Genomic DNA, 18,571 nt, shown 5'->3' on the forward strand with positions numbered 1-18,571 from the left:
GCACAGATCAAGAACGGAGTTTCTTGACGGCTGCCGCCGGCAGACCTCAACGGCCACTTCGCGTGGCCGTAGCCCCGAAGCCGCGGGGGAGGCAGGGCCATTGGCGAATAAAGGGCGACATTCCCAGACCCCAACGGCTTCGTTAGGGTGTCTGGGGGTTTCTGGGCTCACATCGGGGCGAGGGGCTGCAATTCGGTAGGGTCCGAACGCCGCGAATAGTCGGCCTGTGCGGAAGGACCCCAGGCCCGATCGCGGAAGTCGTTTGTAAACAAAGGAAGCCAAAGGGCAGAGTGCCCGCGAAATGCCTTTACGAGACTGCGCCCAGCCGGCCTTTCAACGGCCCCGGGTCAAGCCCGAGGTCCACTGTGAGCCCCCGTGACCCACCTGGTTCCTTTCGGCGGGTGGCTTGGCAGGATTGCGTGCAAGGTAAAAGTGGTCGGGCGTCTGTCCGTACTCGTCCATCACAATGGCAGCCGCCGGCAGCTGGCCCGGCTTGATGAGCGAGCGCCGCGATCCGTCCGATTCCTTGGCCGTGGGTGTCTTGAAGCTTCCGCTGGCCATCTCCGGGTGAATGAAGTCCACCTGACGCGTGGAGATCATCATCCCTCGACGCGATGCGGCCCGCACTGCCGGCAGCCGGCGCCCAGCACAAAGTAGGCTTCCGCTACGCGGACATGGTGGACTCGAAAAATCGGCCTCGAAACGAGTAATAACCCTCTTCTAATCAAAACTGCGTCATGAATGCCGAACTAGATGGACCAGGGAGTCGAACCGACAAAATTCGAAGACGGAACAACGAGTTAAAGGGACCGGATGACTCCGATTTAAAAGTCCGCTGCGGACGGTATAACGCTCGGCCGTTTCGCGCAAAAAAAGCGCCGCGTACAAAGACGCGCGCTCTCGTCGTATTTCGCGCGAAAATATTCCCGCCAGAGGGGTGAGGCAGTTTGCGGTGCACGGTTCGCCGCGTCTTGCTCCTAAATCGGTACAGAGAGTCATATTCTAATGAAATTTCGGTCGCGTTTTGAAATCAGTCATTTAATTTGTTACACTGCCTAATACGAGCAATCATTTAAGCGAAAATTTTCGATTATTTTGTGAAACGATCCGGACAGCTGTGCGAACCGCGGAGTAGACCGGTGTAGTTTCTGTTTCTTTAAACTATTTTCTGCATAAAAATGAAGGTGACTTGCAAATTATGAGAGATGCCGAGCGCCATGTGTCAAGACAAATCATTGTCCTGGAAAGAAAGACGCATTTAATGTAAACATTTTGCCTTCATATCGCAATGACTCTGGCAAGAGTCGTCTGCTTCTGATCGGCCCCGCCCACCGTTCGCATTTCGCCGACTGCCATTGGCCCGCCCGCAACCAATGATGTAACAGATCCTTTAAATATGGCGGCGGTTGATACTCTTGCGATAGCGCGGTTGATCGGAGTTCGGAAGCCTGCAGAGGTAGGCCAAGGCTAGCGAGCACAGCCGGGCGTCACGTGACGGGACGGTCGTGACAGCTGTGTGTATGACAGCAGCTTTCGGCGTCGCGGTTCTTGCTATGCGGTGGTGCGATGACCGCCACCTTGGTCTGCGATGTGTCGGAAAAGAAGAAAACCGACAAGCGTGTCCACTACGCCCCCTTGGCCGGCGGCCAGAACCCTCCGGGACGAAAGAGGAGCCCCTGCCGTAAGCGCGCGCGGCTCGCACCGCGCCTCCAGTTCCAGCGCGCGCCTTGGTGGTACTAAAAGTGCACTGCGCGGGGAAACGGTCTTCCGCGTAGAATGGCATTGTTCTCAGTGCTGCTCGCCCTCAAGCACGTCGCTAAGCACCGTGGTATTGCGGTGTAACATGCGCGCATATGCCACGTTCCGCTGCGTGGCTCTCCGCCGTCTGTTTTCGTGCGGACGGAAGTTGGCGCCACGGATACTGCGCTCTGCTAAGCAACCATATGTTCTGAACATTCTTCTGCTCATGCCCGTCTGGGGTTTTCGAAATCAAGCTTCCAGTTGCGATTTCCCGGTGGCAGTGCGCGAACCTGCTTCTGCGAGACTGCCCACGTATTGCATCACAAATTTCAACCGTCGGGCGGCTTTTTCTTCGTGTGTCCCGCGGGGATCTGGCGGTCAGTTCATATTTCTAATTGTTGAGGTACACGTATGTTGGCGAAAACATTGCGCGCGGTCGTTGCACCCACGCATATGTAACGATCGAGGCGCCGTGCGAGATCGCTGCCCTGAAGAGCGTGTTCAGCGTTCGGTTCACCCGAGGGTGACGAAAGGGAGTTTTTGGAGAAAGGAATATATAAGACTGCGGTTAAAACTGCAACACGCCTTCCTCTCTGTAACTTGTCAGAAACGCCTACAGGAGACAGCTGTAAACGTTGTGTAGATCCTTTTTCAGCTGCACCAACACTGTCTTTCATGCTCTACTAGAAAGTCTCGGTAATAACAGCATCGTTGGTAAAGAAACATAAAATAACACGTACAAATGCAGCAAGGAGCAACATGAGTGGAGCATAAAAATGGCAGAGTAACAAAAAATAGCATCATGGTACGTAAAAATTAAATCTTGATTCACAAGGCTGAATGTTGTTTTAATACGGTTAAGAAAAATGGAACTGTTTTTCATGTGTTAAGGAATTCCATAACGTTATACCAGTGAATATTGCAGAGAATTTTACATTGGTAGTGCATACTTTTGGAAGGAGCAGATTAAGACTCTCAGAAAGCCTAATTTCATTAGTATTGTTAAAATAATGGTTGGGGAAGACGAAGTTCTGTGTCACGATGAATAGCCCGATAAACAATAAATGATAATTGGCTAAGAGGCAGAATGTTTAGAGTGGAATGGAATGGCAGCCAAATGGGCTATTTGTCATTAGTCTAAATACTCGGTGCACAATGTAATTGCTCGCAGCAGGCTGTTTCATTATACAACCATTCATTTTTAATTGAACTTGGGTATTTCTTGAGGGGCCTTGCATTTACTTGCATGCCAGGCAGGAAGAAAGGAAAGCCAACGCATCTGGAGCTCCGCAACGCCTTTTGAGAGCTGTCAGGGGGGTTTGCCAAGGGCAAAATACTATGGGGAATGCGATGGCATTAGATTTCACATTTGTGACAACTTCTGTTAACTTCTGTGCATTTAAATCAGTTTCTTTGCAGTTGTCAGTCCACTAGCTGCCATTTTCGGACCGCCAGCTACAGTTGCAGGTATCCGCTATGCTGTGACGGTGCAGACATCTACATGTTTCACATTTTTTCTGATTTTTTATTTAAATTTTTTCACATTCCTTGTTGAACTCAAGCAGCTCATATCTATCTCAATCAATCAGCAAATTTCCTTGATGGATGGATGATAATGGCTTTACCCTTAGTGTACTGGGCAGCAGATTGCACCACCTGGCCTACGATTTCCCACCCCTTAAATTTTTCCTCTTTTTCACTTTTCCCTTTTCAAAATGTCTAATTTGACTGTTTTTTGAAAATTCACCCATCCTTTGACTTCCTCCATCGATCTTCTAATCTCCTCTTTGTTAAAGCCACGCTTCTCTCATCCAGAAAGGTTAAACCTGCGCAAAAGACGAAGACATAGGCAACAAGGAACACACAAAACACCATGGGTGCAGTGTGTGTTCCTTGTTGCCTATGTTCTCTTCTTTTGCGCAGTTATAATCTTTGTGGAACTATGAACCAACTAGCCCGCAAGAACGTCCTACTAAAGCTTCTTTCGTCCATTCGTCCGTCTTCTCCAGCGCTCCCTCTATATCTGTCACTGTTCCCTCGGGACGAGCGGTACAAAGTTCTGTGTATCTCAAAACTAAGTGCTCTGTGGTCTCCATTTCACCGCTACAGAATGGCCCCACGTTGCTCCCAACGTGAACTCTAATGCTAAGTTACTGTCTACAAACTATGCTAGAGAGAGGGCAGGTAGATGGGTATCTTGCAAACGTAAAGTTAGCAAGGGAGGGGGAAGCCTCAGAGAACTTCCCAACGTTTGACAAAAGGCTTCTTATCGTATAGGTGAAACATTCAACATTGGAGTGGTTTATATAGAGTCTTAACTTAAATTGAGGACTACGCAGTGGGCTATTGAAAGGAAAATTATAGGTGTAACGTTAAGAAACAGGAAGAAGGCAGAGTGGGCCAAGGAACAGACATGGGTTAATTACATCCTAGTTGAAATCAACAGGGAGAAACGGGCTTGGACAGGGAGTGCAATGCAAAGGCAAGATAACCGATGGTCCTTAAGGGTAACGGAGTGGATTTCAAGGGGAGGGAAGCGTAGCAGGGGACAGCTGAAAGTTAGGTGGGCAGAGGAGATAAAGGTTGCGGGGATAGGGTGGCAACAGCTGGCATAGGAGAGGGTTTATTGGCGAGATATGGGAGAGGCCTTTGTCCGGTAGTGGGCGTAGTCAGGCTGATGGTGATGATGAAATAGGGCCTTCACTCCAAAGAGGATGGCCCACACATGGGGAGCTGCGACAGGTAGCATGGTATAACTAGTTGGGCTGATCTGGGTAAACTAGAACACAATTGAGCATTCAGGCCGAACTAAATAGTGGGAAGCAAAAGAAAAGGAAAAGGGTGCAGAAAAAGAGTGGAAAGGGAGGGGGGGGGGGGGGGCGAGAAATGGTAGCGGAAGGTGTAGAGCCTAAGGTAAAAGTAGATAAGAATAATCAATAATAAAACAAAAGGGGGAAGAGAAAAGTAAGAGTAGGGAGAGGATTAGGGTCGAAAAACCCATAATGAGGTTATATGCAGCACTGAAAAACACTATTATTATTATTATTATTTTTTATTTTTTTTGCTGGGACCACATGCAAGATCTTTTTAAAGAATTACATCAGCGTCGCAATGTACTGGAGAGATTATAAGTTTCCTTTGGAAATGTCGATCCCTCCTGGTTGTTAGGTTTTAAATTTCTGGATTAGGAATGCTGCTCTATACCACGTGTTCCGTATTTGGCTATCCAGGTTGCAAAAAATTCACATGCGCAAACTATTGGCCTATTTGGGCTCAATCACCGACCACAAGGCAGCTTATGATATTCTGTGTTTTCCGATAAATAATTTAACATCGGAACTTTAGATTGTCTGGAATTTGAAAAACTTCGGTCGGCTGCATGCAGAATTTTCATCGAGGTGAGTGGAATAGCCAGCTTTAGAGGCTTCACCATCTGGTGAACTGCGAGGCAGCCAGTATCTCTGCTCGGAGCTGGGGTGGGTCTCGCAGTTGTCTAGGTGACACAGCCTCGAACAAAAAACAAAAAGTAGTATCGAAATAGCCAAATCTATGGTAGTGCCAACAAGTGAAGGCAAAGAAGTGGGAAAGTTGTGATCAAAAATGCTAGTTCGGAAGAAAGAGAAAAAAAAAGTGTAGGTATCAACTAACAAGGAGAAAACAAAAATAAAGCACGAGCAGCAGGAAATGTAGGCAGCACATAAACATAATAATGCAGTTTTAAACAACGAACCCACGCATCAAGGCCCAATATACACAGTAATACAAAAAAAGAACAGCACGAAAAAAAGGGGAGACAAATGCTAGTATCTGAGTGGATGAGTTCTTGATTCGTTGACCCTGACCAGCAGCGGCAGTGTTCTCGTGATTCAGCAGCATTGACGCTTGACTTTTTAGATGCAAGCGACAGCTCTGTGGGAAAAAATGATGTCGATTTGTCAGAGTTTAGTTCAGACAAAGGTCCACCCAGCCGGAACTGTCGACAAGTGCCCATGTGTAATTTCGTTTCGTTGCCTTTCAAGCCTCTCTTGAGGTGCCACGTATGCTGCGAACAAAACAGCCTAGGTTCTACTTTGGCACTGTACTTTGGAGTAGCCCAAACAGCTTCGCTCAAGCAGTTGATTTCTTTTTTTTTTACTGATCAGAAAGTTTAGCATTAACAGTTCTGTAGCTCTGAATAATTGTTTCTGAGTTAACGCATCATACATATATTCTATATTTTATATTCTTCAAAATTCTGGCTGACTATATCTAATATTCTTGTGAATTTTCGTGCAACACCATCAAATTTTGCACGTTTTTTTCTTTATTAGTGATACATATCCTGTTTTTCATCTTAAGTCATTAAGAAGAGCACTCTGTTAGATACACTGTGATGTGCTGCAATAAAGCAAAATTTTTAAATTTATGGGTTAATAAATTTACTTGCATACCACCCTGAAATTGCCAGTTATCCTATCCTGCTCTAAGGAAAGAGTTAATAACATCATAGGCAAAGTAAAGAAATGGGCAGGGCACATAATGCGTTAGCAAGATAACCGATGGTCCTTAAGGGCAAGCGCAGCACGGGGTGGAAGAAATTTAGGTGGGCGGATGAGATTACGAAGTTTGCGGGGATAGGGTGGCCGCAGCAGGCACAGGACGGGGTTAATTGGAGAGACATGGGAGTGGCCTTTGTATTGCAGTGGCTGTAGTCAGCGGCTGATGATGATGATGACCTATATGTAAAGTCTGCATCACCCTTGTGTAGAGCGCTGGAGTGGCTGACTACCCTGCTCAAAAACCTACACCTCGTCATTGTTTGTAGCTTGTACAGCCTACGGTCGAGTGCCTATAGAGCCAGATAGACCTGCAAGGAAGGTAGGGGTGAGTGCTTTGCCCTGAAACAACGGGCTGCTTTCTGTTTCATCACGATTTATAGCCCAAGCTTTCAATCCATATTTTGCAGCCCTGACAGACTCTCAGCCCAACAGCAACATGTCTGGTTAGAGTAGTAAGGAATATAAAATTTTCCTGTCTTTTTCTCACGGTTAGTGTAAATCCTCGGGACCTGGTAATGCAGCATTTACCTAAGTGACTCTAGTTTGTCTGTGTGTTTGAACTGTTTTGAAAAATAGCTTCTTATATAAGCCATGGAGCGGACCAACTCCTGCTTCAATCATTCTGGTGGTGTTTTCGGATTTCCAATGAGCAGTTCCATACAATAAATTAGTGTGGATTCTACTCAGTAATCTTGTTGTTATTGCAAGGCTCACATGAACCAAGCACTGAAATACGGATGGATTTTTCCCTAAGAGATTTATACACTCCAACCCAAAATTTCAGGTGTGGTGTATAGAGCCGCACAGAAAGAGCATGTAGTCGTTTCATTAAATGATAAATTTGTAAAGACTTTCATATGTCAGAATCAAGATACAGGCCGGGATATTTAACACTGTTGGAGCACTACAGCAGTGAAAATTGGCAATTGGAATAGTTGCTGTCATGCAGAAGAATTGATTCAGCACGATTAACCTTGTGCAAATTTCTGAAGCATAGTAACGCAGTCTTTTATTTCTTTATGTATATTTGGTTTGCAGAAAACTGTCGTCGTCATCATCAGCCTGATTACACCCACTGCAGGGCAAAGTCCTCTTCCATGTCTTTCCAATTAACCAAAATTACAATATTCTTGACACCTTAAGTTGTTTACTAGGAAAATTGGGAGACCCACAGTGTCACAGCCAAGCTGAAGTGCGCAAGTCTTTTGAGTGCAGCATCCTTGCCAGTTTCACCCTTGTAATGCGAAGGCAAGATAACCACTGGTCCTTAAGGGTAACGGAGTGGATTCCAAGAGAAGGCAAGCGTAGCAAGGGATGGCAGAAAGTTAGGTGGGCAGATGAGATTAAGAAGTTGGCGGGGATACAGTGGGCGCAGCTGGCAAAGGACAGGGTTAATTGAAGAAACATGGGAGAGGCCTTTGCCATGCTATGGGTGTAGTCAGTCTGATGATAACGATGGTGACTTGTGAGAACAATTCATGTGCACTGAGTTAAAGCACACTCCAATTAAACGAAGTGGGCTAGTTTCATGCTGGCTCGATAACAGGCGGAGGCAGTCTTTATTTTATTTTATCAAAGGTCAGTAGGCGTTTCACATATTTCATTTTATTTCAAATATTTATTCCAACATTACACCATTCAGATATAATGTCGAGGATGGCAGGCAAAAAGCCTCCTGGATGCTTGACCGGTCCTGCATCCCGGTCCTGCATATAATTTCCTTTTCTGCAGGATACACTAAATGACAGAGACGCACTAACAATAGATGCTTATTCCACACAAAATAATTGCTTCAAATATTCATTCTTTCCCATGACTATTACTGAACGGAATAAGCTAGAAAATGACACTGTTTTACTGCCTTCTCTAAACCTCTTTTGCTCGTGCCTCAATCTATGACCCTTGCTATAAGCACTCCTATGTTTCTGTTTGCCGTGGTTCATTTTGTTTCAGTTGTTGCTTTGTATTAAACTCTGTATACTTGCTATATTGTCTCCTTGTTGCCTATCAGTATTATGTATCATATTGTACTCCACCTTACTAATATATCCCGCATAAGATTGCAGTTGTGACGTTCCCACCTGTCGGGGGTCAATCATAGAGTCTACGGGTCCTGCTGAAGCGAGGGGAAATGAGTCAACAAGGCGGTAACCCGGCAAAACAATATTTATTCTTCTCTGCCTGCAGGCGAAACTGGTGGTCCGCTCACCGCTGGCTTTCAGGAGCCTCTGGTTGTAGGTCCGGCAGATCGGGGCTCCACTCCAATCGTCTCGCGTCGGCGGGCCGCGGCTGCTTCGGCTCTCCCGGGGTCTGCCTCTCTTCCCGTCTCTCGGCTGGCGGTGCTATGACGGATCGAGGCCACAGGACTCTTGGGTGTTTCGGCTGGCTGTCAGTTTGCTACGGACGCTGAGGTCCGGCTTCGCTGACTATAGACCAGCGCGATATCGTTCGTCCGTTTGCCTAGCCCGTCTCTGCTCGACTTCTTTCCTTTGTCTCCCTGCCCCCGCCACGTCTCTCTGGAGATTCTCTTTCTCTCTCTCTCTCTCTGGGTAATCTTCGCCCAACGGTTTTTCGTCGTCGCTGCTCACACAGCCGACCAAAGCCACCCGCCAAACTTCTAAGAATCCGCGGCTGTTACGACAGGAAGGCCGATGACGCCGTTGGGGATGGGTCGAAGGGGATCAGGTGTCCCTCGGAGGGCGACGCTTCTCTGCAGTCAGTCCGTCTGGTGCCAGCCGCCGACCTCCTCCGCCACCTCGAGCCATTACGCAGCCCGTCATGTCCGCTGCTGGTAAGGTCGCCTGTCGGCCTGCACACACAAACGCACAAACAAACCCGTCTTTGCGCGCCGGTCAAGGGGGGGGTGGGGTGGAGCACGGCGCAAACCGCAGGGAAGACTGCGGTTACGTAGGGCACCGCGCGCAGCCTCTGCTCTTTAGCCGTCTGGCGGTCTTTGCACATCTGTCTTTTGCATCGCCCGCCGCATTCCCCACCACCGTCTTCGCCGACATGTCTGGGTCGATAAATTTGAAGGCAGGGAAAATGTCTTGGGCACTGGTCGCCTGGTTAGTTCTTTTCAGCAATGCAGGGGCCTTCCGATGCGGCTCTTCACAACCCCCTCTTCTTACAAAGAAATTTTCTACGAAAATTTTGCATTCACGTCACTCTCACAGCACACTGTTCGTAACAGAGTTCTCAACTCCATCTTTTATAGCACCACGTTATGAACGGGCCAGTAACTACATCAGGCAGATCAAATTAATATAACCAAACAAAACAACAAATCCAGGTCCGCTCTTATTGTAAATCACCAGTCATTCACGCATGACAGCTCAGAGACAAAATTTTGCTACTAAGACGAGAATGTGTAGCCAGTCAGTCATTCTCATTGTTCAATGGTCGCAGCAACTCACAGACTCCCCTTACGTCATGCTGCCCACGAAAATGTTACGTAAGATCAGGAGGTGGTCCATGCAATTCTTTAACCCTCGGTGTCTTTCTCCACTGGCAGTTTCTACAGTGTTCTGCCACATCCTGTCTCAGTCCATGCCAGAAATAGCCTTCACTAACTGCCCAACGGGTCTTTTGAAAGCCTAAATGTCCTCCGCCTTCCATATCATGGCATAACCTCACAACTTCCCTTCTCATTTGCAAAGGGACAACAGCTCTGTCTGCGGCCCCGTGCGCTTTGTCTCTGTAACGGAGCATACCACATGAGTCCAAATGATAAAAGCCCGACTCTTTTCCTTCTGAGCTGTAGCACACGTTTATCAATTTTAGGACAGACGGATCTTTCCTTTGCTCCTTGTACAGGCGGGTTCGCTCACTCGCAGAGGGAACATCGATTACTCTGGCGTCCGCCGCACTGCTGAGCGCATCTGCATGGCGATTGCTCTCCCTTGCCTCGCGCAGCCCTTCTGCTTTGCCCGCGCATAGGCTCACTACCGCTTCTGAACGCCCTCGCTCGTGATGGCCGTCAGTAGAGGTTCTGTTTCTTTCCTCAACAGCTTCACGGCTGCCCTTGCCTTCTTCCGTACGCCGCTCGTAACAGGCCATGTGCTCTGGAATACGTCCGCACGATACCTGACGCATACGACAACAACGTGAGGTATGCCCGGACCTGCCGCACGAGAAGCACGCGCCTGATTCGACGCGTCAATTGAATTTTCCCGTCTGCCTGGATGGAGGCTCTTCACGTACCCGAATGCTCTTTACGAGTAGCTTCTCCAACCGATCTAGACGTTCACTAAGCTCACTCATCTCTTCCCTGCTTTCTACACGTCGGACAATAGCAGTGTTCGTGCGGGTCACTTTTTCTAACAGCTCTTCTCTAGACGCTACCTCCACAGCCTTTTCGAATCTCTTGGGATCATGTGACAGAGCAAATCTCCTCACCGGATCGCGGAGCCTATTCAGAAAAATAGAGGTCAGCTGTTCCTTAAGGATTTCGCGTCTCACTTCACTTTTTGACGCCTCATCGCCATCAACGTCCCCGAAGGCCTCCACCCCGAGCTTACGCAGTCGGCTCGCGAACGAGCGCACATTCTCACCAGCGTTCTGCCTTGCGCTCAGAAACTTCTCAAACTTCCTGTACGCCGGCTCAGTATCAAATCGTTTCAGCGCGAGCGCTTTAAACGATCTGTACGAAGTCACGCCAGCCACCTCCTCATCCAACCACACAGTCTAGAGCCGCCCCGACCATCTTGCACCGCGCCATCCCGATTAACTGTTTCTCCTGCCATCCACCCAGATTACCAACCTGCTCTAAAATTTGGAGAAAATCTCTTAATTTGGGACCGTTGTCGTTCCCCGTGAATGATGGAATCACAGCTCCCAACAGCATCTGATTTGCTCCTATCACCCCTTCATGAATACTCGGTGATTCCTGTAGCGACATGTTGGCCCCTTTCTCCTCAGGTGCAAGGGTAAATGGTCTCGCACTAAAACTTCAGCAAGATCCCACCGCTGCCACCACTTCTGACGTTCCCACCTGTCGGGGGTCAGTCACAGAATCTACGAGTCCTGCTGAAGCGAGGAGAAATAAGGCAACAAGGCGGTAACCCGGCAAAACAATATTTATTCTTCTCTGCCTGAAGGCGAAACTGGTGGTCCGCTCGCCGCTGGCTTTCAGGAGCCTCTGGTTGTAGGTCCAGCAGATCGGGGCTCCACTCCAATCGTCTCGCGTCGGCGGGCCGCGGCTGCTTCGGCTCTCCCGGGGTCTGCCTCTCTTCCCAGCGTCTCGGCTGGCGGTGCTGTGACGGGTCGAGGCCACAGGACTCTTGGGCGTTTCGCCTGGTGGTCAGTTTGCTACGGACGTTGAGGTCCGGCTTCGCTGACTATAGACCAGCGCGATACCTTACATCTGTTCACCTCGCCCGTCTCTGCTCGACTTCTTTCCTTTGTCTCCGCTGCCCCCGCCACGTCTCTCCGGAGATTCCCTTTCTCTCTCTCTCTCTGGGTAATCTTCGCCCAACGGTTTTTCGTCGTCGCTGCTCACACAGCCGACCAAAGCCACCCACCAAACTTCTAGCAATCCGCGGTTGTTACGACGGGAAGGCCGATGGCGCCGTTGAGGATGGGTCGAAGGGGATCAGGTGTCCCTCGGAGGGCGACGCTTCTCTGCAGTCAGCCCGTCTGGTGCCAGCCGCCGACCTCCTCCGCCACCTCGAGCCATTACGCAGCCCGTCGTGTCCGCTGCTAGTAAGGTCGCCTGTCGGCCTGCACACACAAACGCACAAACAAACCCGTCTTCGCACACCGATGGGGGGGAGCACGGCGCAAACCGCAGGGAAGACTGCGGTTGCATAGGGCACCGCGCGCAGCCTCTCCTCTTTAGCCATCTGGCGGTCTTTGCACATCTGTCTTCTGCATCGCCCGCCGCATTCCCCACCACCGTCTTCGCCGACATGTCTGGGTCGATAAATTTGAAGGCAGGGAAAATGTCTTGGGCACTGGTCGCCTGGTTAGTTCTTTTCAGCAATGCCGGGGCCTCCCGTATGCGGTCTGCCTCTCTTCCCGGCGTCTCTCGGCTGGCGGTGCTTTGACGGATCGAGGCCACAGGACTCTTGGGCGTTTCGGCTGGCGGTCAGTTTGCTACGGACGCTGAGGTCCGGCTTCGCTGACTATAGACCAGCACGATATCTTGCGTCCGTTCGCCTCGCCCGTCTCTGCTCGACTTCTTTCCTTTGTCTCCGCTGCCCCCGCCACGTCTCTCCGGAGATTTCCTTTCTCTCTCTCTCTCTGGGTAATCTTTGCCCAACGGTTTTTCGTCGTCGCTGCTCACACAGCCGACCAAGGGCACCCGCCAAACTTCTAGGAATCCGCGGTTGTTATGACGGGAAGGCCGATGGCGCCGTTGGGGATGGGTCGAAGGGGATCAGGTGTCCCTCGGAGGGCGACGCTTCTCTCAGAGTGCACGGACAATGACGTCACAATCTCGTGCCATAATCGCCCTGAGAGTTGCTCACTGCGTATTCAATAGTCCCTGTAATCATGTTCATTGCCAGACAACAAGCACTATTGCAGAAATTGCAGATGGTCTCAGATATAAACTTAAAGCCTTGTTCATCCCACTTAGCTCTAAAGTCCTTAATGTTGTTGTTCCTTCTGTCAGGCTGCACCTGTCCTACTATCTGTGGATAATCATCCTCAAATTGGCAGGCCTTTAGCTAAAGGTTCTTTTTTTTGTGAGGAAATCAGTTTTTTTTTCATATGATGCTAGAAACGTGGTTAAGTACAGGTTCAGCTCAAGAACCAGTACAAGTTCTTTCAGACGACCCCGTGATTACTAAAGCTTACACCTGGAAAGTAATGAGAGGTGAAAAGCAAAAAATTTCCTAGAATGATCAGTAAAAATGTCTGCTTCAATTTTGAAATTCGTTTGGAAATCCACCTTCCCCAATTCTTCAGTGTAGTTTGAAACAGCCAAGCATAGAGAGAGAGAGAGAGAGAGAATGAAGGAAACGCAGGGAGGTTAACCAGATGTGAGTCTCCGGTTTGCTACCCTACACTGGGGATGGGGGATAGGGGTTAGAAAGATGACAGAGAGGTAAACGCAAAAAAAGGAAAAAAAAAAAAGGAACATGCACACATGGAGACACACACACACAAGGTGTTCCAGTTAGTCTTTCACACAGCCCGGTAGATTGTAAGAAGCGCAAAAGCGCTTGCACGGCCTTCTTCTGCGACGGTAGGTCCTTGCGATGTTGCAGAATTCTTTTTTCGGATAGCGGTTGGTCGTCCAGTTGGTCAAGTTCGTGGCTAAGGCATGCCCTCTGTGGACTGTACTGCGGGCAGGAGCACAATATATGGCCAATTGATTCTTCATGGCCGCAGTGGTCACAGGTTGGGGTGTCGGTCATCCCTATGCGGAAGGCATAGGCTTTAGTAAAGGCAACACCCAACCAAAGTCGATATAGAAGCGTGGCGTCTCTACGGCGAAGCTGTGATGGCGCTCGAAGACTTAATGTTGGATCAAGTGAGTACAGTCGCGTATTTCTTAAATGTGGCTCATTCCATTGCGACTCTGTGCACTGCCGAGCAAGTAGGCGGAGCTTCCGTGCCGCGTCAGTTCTAGAAAGAGGAATTGGGACGTGGCGCTCCTCAGTATGGGCCGAGCGGGCAGCGTGATCCGCCCGTTCATTGCCGATAATCCCGCAGTGACTTGGAAGCCACTGGAACGTTATTTCATGGCCGGCATCACTTATATGGTGTAACGTCTCTGCAATATGGAAGATTAGTTGTTCGTGCGGTCCGCGTCGTAGAGGTGACAGTAGAGACTGCAGTGCCGGCTTCGAGTCGCAGAATATTGTCCATTTGTGTGGCGGTTCATCACCAATGTGATGAAGGGCAGTTAAGAGCGCTGCGAGCTCTGCTGCCGTCGATGTTGTCGTGTGGGTCGTCTTAAATTTGATTGTTGTAGCTTTCGCTGGAATGACGATTGCCGCCGCGGAGCTGCTTGGAAGAACAGATCCATCAGTGTAAATATGCGTGGAGTCACAGTAGTTCTCGTACAAATGTAGTAGCGTGAGCTGTCTAAGGGCTGGTGATGACAGATCAGCTTTTTTCGAGATACCAGGTATTGCGAGGTTGATTTTAAGTTCGTGGATCGAGAATGGTAGATCCAACCGGAAATCACGTGGTGGCGGTTAGCTGCTCGAAGGCGATGGAATGTTGGTAGCTGTGAGTTGGCCGGATAATCTGGCGCAGAAATCCTCTGCCACGTCAATCTCCGATCTCTTTTGAGAGAGGGCAAGCGCCTTGAATGGGAATCGCTGTACAGGAAGTGTCCGCAGCCCGCGCACAGTTCTCCATAGTTGCGATAAAGGCTTGCATGGATCTAGCGACTCACAGAAGGCAGCCCAACGTTGCGATGCGAGCTTGTCTAACCGGCACTGTATCTTCTTTTGCGTGCGCCTGGCGGTCCGTAGATCGTCCATTGTTTTCGTACGTCGGTACCTTCGTTCAGCACGTCGTCGGATTGCTCGTAGTCGTTCTAGTTCCACATCAAAATCATTAAGTTTCGAGGAGCATGTTAGAGTACACGTAGTGTCTTGCACCACGCTCTTGATTGCCTCTTCCACGTCTAAAGATGAATTGGCGTCGCAGTGTGCTTCCATAAGAGACTGAAATTTAGGCCAGTCCACTCTTTGGATCGTATCCTGTGTTTTGGAAGCGGTCAATCCTCTGATCTTGACGTACGTGGGGATATGGTCGCTTCCGTGCGTCTCTATGTCTGCAAACCACCCTGCACGTCTGACTAGGCTTCGTGAGACGAAAGCCAAGTCAAGACAGCTGCTGTACGTGGAGCCACGTAAGAACGTAGGACTTCCATCATTCAGCAGCCAAAGTTCATTACTGGAGGCGAAAGATACCAAAGCTCTGCCTCTGGCGTTGATGATCCGACTTCCCCAGAGTGTATGATGGGCGTTGAAATCTCCAATGATGACCCAGGGATTGGAAGTTGAGGAAAGGATGTCTTGTAGTCTTTTGTAATCAAATCGACTTGATGGAGATAGGTAGGTGCCTACAAAAGTAAAGGCCAGATTCTTTTTCCTTACGTTTAGGCATATATATTGATTACTGTCATTAGGACATACAGGCTGATGAGTGTAGGTGAGGTCACGGCGAATAAACACCAAAACCTTACTGTTTTCATAAACAGCTGACGACATATATGACTCATATCCAGAAAGCCTGATTTTGTTCGATAAGTTCGGCTCGCAAATGACGATAATGGGAAACATATTGGCGTACACGAAGTGACGGAAATCCGAAAGGCGCGCTTTGAGTCCGCGGGCATTCCACTGAAAAATAGCTGCTTGTCGGACCTCTTCCCTAAAAGACCAAGGCTGTGGAGCCATGATCTACTCAAGGGTAGCAAGCACCGGACTCAGAGCGTCCATTACTTGAAGCGCACTTCTGGCAGACGGTGTGTGCATGTTGCTTAGCAGCACGCGAATGGCATTCATTAAAGGCCTAATAAGTGCTATCACTTGCTCATCTGTGTTCCGCGACTCCTCGGATACAGCACCTTGCTGTACTTGGGGCGGCTTCTTCTGCGGCTCTTCTGGCGGTCGTGTACGCGGAAGTGGCGGCCATTCCTTTGTGGAAAGTGATCTGGCAGTTGTCACCCTTCCAACATCGGTGTTCGGAGTGCTGGAAACGTCCGCTGATGATAATGCTTGACGAGGTGACTTTTCCTGAAAGCTTGATGTTTTCCGCCGTGAAGACCTTCGTCGGTGACGTCGTCTTCGCCGTACTTTCACAGCGGCCTCTTTGTGGGTAGAGTTGTCTCTCACCATTTGTTTAAGAATGGTGATCTCTTTCTTGATCTGGGGACAGTCTTTGGAAGAGGCGCAGTGATCACCTTGACAGTTAGGACACTTCAACGTGGTTGCGCTGCAGTTGTCTTCTGAGTGGGGTTCGGCACATCGAGGGCACACGGCCGAATTTCTGCAAACACCCTTCACATGTCCAATCTTCTGACAATTGAAGCATTGCATAGGTGTTGGAATAAATGGTTGAACCTGGTGGCGAAAGTGGCCGACCTTCACGTAGGGTGGAAGGCAGTCGCCTTTGAAGGTTATCCTCACACAACGTGAGTTGCCGAGGCGACCAACATGCACAATCACGTTGTGATCACTTGCTGGTTTTATCAGAATTGGTAGGTCTGCATTAGATATTTCATTGTCAATGTCATATATGACTCCTGTTATTGTGGCACCATTCGTTGGCACGATGGATCGGACCTGGATGTTTCCCAGCTGCGTTACATGTTGTAGTATGGTCAGTGCGCTCGGGTGCATCACATCGATTGCCAGGATGTTTCGCCTAGTGTTTACCCTAACATCCTTGATCTCATTTGGCACGGTGTTTTCTAGATACACGGAGAGTGCTTGCCTGTTGAGGACGCACAGGTTGTCGGTAGCGTTCTGTGGCACAAACAGGATGGAGTGAGGCCATCGCTGAGGAGCTGTTTTCACAGTGTCCGAGCTGGACGCCGAAGATGAGTTGATAATTCTTCGTTTGGCCTTGCGGTACTGGACAAGACGAAAGCTGTCTTCCGAGGACTCGTCACCTGATGCGCAGTACAGGTCTGTGTCCTCGCTACCACTCGACGTATTTCCTCGCTTCCGCGAACCGATGTTCGCGGGTGAACGGGAACCGGGAGGATCCTCGGGGTGTTGTACATCCATCACCGCGATGGAGGGGGCGGTAGACCCCACAGGTGCAGTAAGAAGTCCAGAAAAACACAGAGACGGGCGAGATGTGTTCCGCAAGAGAAGCACTTCGTCTTCTTCCCCAGGCAAGCATAATTCCGCCAAGCATAATTCTTTATGAAGAATTGAACCTAACAAAACCTTCTGCGTCAACTGGGACGGGAAAGAGGTCACTAACGTGTTTACTGAGTTGAAAAATTATTCAAGTCCTCCTTTCAATTGGGAACGAGAAAAGGATTACTCGTCTTGATGGCTTCCCATCAGTAGAAATGTCTGAAAAACTGCATTTAAAACACTGAAGTGCTGATAGCTTTGCAGAAAAAATGTAGAAGTGAACGTCTGGTCATTATGTAGTGGATACATTTATTTAACTGCTAGGTGCTCAAGAAACTTTATATTTCACCTTGTCTCATTGAAAGAGTGACAACCAGAAATTGGGGATGTGGTCTCGTGCTTGGTTGGGAACAGGTTAGCGGTACTGTAAAAGTAACATTCGGGCAAAGTAACGAGTCCAGGCTTTATTGGCTTAGCTTAATATACCTGAGCAGAATTATGAGTTCTCACTCTGGCTCAATCACATAAGTTTGGTCAACCTGTGGGCTTGTCAAGCTCGTACTCACACAGGCCCAGGTCACTCGAACTCATGAACTCGCACATTTAGGCTCACAATTCATGTGGACTCGCTCAGACTCGCGATTCACTTTAACTCACAGCCCATCTGAGCTCACTTACTCATTTCGACCACACTTCATCTGGACTCACTCGCTCATAATGGCGCTCACTCACTCAACTCATGACTTATTGGAATTTTATTGCAAGAAGTGGTAATGGTTAACTGTTGCGCCAATTGCTGATTTAATGGCCCAGCAGCAAGTCACTCCCAATAATAGGATTTGCTTGTCCAGTAGTTAACTTGTGCTCATGTTAAGGCCTTATTAAAGCACTATTCGAAGTGCTTTAGGAAACAGCTCGCTTGTCCACTTATTATTGTCAGGGCTGTTGTCAAAAAGCCTCAGCTTACATCAGGATTAGTTCTCTGCTGTTGACATGCCTCTTATGGCTTCTTATCTCTGCTCTTGTCAGCACTGCTGAGTTGTAGCCACTTGAGAAGCCCACAGTGAGCTGGGCCGGTGGCCGCAGTTGAGGAGACACTCAACGGGCCATTCTACAGGCAACCCTGCAGAGGTTTTGCCAAGTCTGTTTTGCCAAGCGTTGGACTGTAAAGCCTTTTTATGTGCATGAAGTTCATTAATGATAGGGGGCATGCAACATATTCGATTTAAATGGCTTGCCTTTACACCATCTACAGGTGATCAATATAGTGAGTTATCTTTCATGATCCAACTTCGTTTGTTGTCATAGAGAAGTGCCTTTTTTGATAACTGTTGCCGAAAAATGCTGTTCTGAGGCTTTCTTTTTTGGTTTGTTCGTAAGTTCACTGTGCTTAGATTTTCTTTAGCATAGTGCGAGCTTCCGTGTTGCTGAAAGTGGGACTGTGGATGGCTTTGAAACAGTATGAAAAGTACTGTTAACATGAGCAAGTTGTTTGGCTAATTAAAGGTGCACTAAAGA

The 18,571-nt window shown here is 48.8% G+C and overlaps 2 protein-coding genes across 4 annotated transcripts in view; one reads left to right on the plus strand and one right to left on the minus strand.

The window, feature by feature from the left end:
- Nucleotides 1-877, minus strand: part of LOC144127871 (transcription factor E2F3-like) — a 44,337-nt gene extending 43,460 nt beyond the window's left edge. Inside the window, exon 1 of the mRNA XM_077660847.1 lies at nt 385-877. Within this exon, the coding sequence (XP_077516973.1) occupies nt 385-603 (219 nt within the window). The 5' untranslated portion in view covers nt 604-877. The remainder of the gene's footprint in view (nt 1-384) is intronic.
- Nucleotides 878-1,378: 501 nt separating this feature from the next.
- The window catches only part of LOC144127873 (sialin-like), a 125,314-nt gene continuing 108,121 nt past the window's right edge, over nt 1,379-18,571 (plus strand). Inside the window, exon 1 of one of the 3 annotated variants that reach the window (XM_077660850.1) lies at nt 1,379-1,681. In XM_077660850.1, coding sequence (XP_077516976.1) covers nt 1,567-1,681 — 115 coding nt within the window. In that variant the 5' untranslated portion in view covers nt 1,379-1,566. Of the gene's footprint in view, nt 1,682-16,845; nt 16,874-18,571 lie in introns of those variants that run through there. The other 2 variants (XM_077660851.1, XM_077660852.1) reach the window with 2 other exon arrangements.

This window comes from Amblyomma americanum, chromosome 4 (assembly GCF_052857255.1).
Source record: "Amblyomma americanum isolate KBUSLIRL-KWMA chromosome 4, ASM5285725v1, whole genome shotgun sequence".
NCBI classification, from domain to species: domain Eukaryota; kingdom Metazoa; phylum Arthropoda; class Arachnida; order Ixodida; family Ixodidae; genus Amblyomma; species Amblyomma americanum.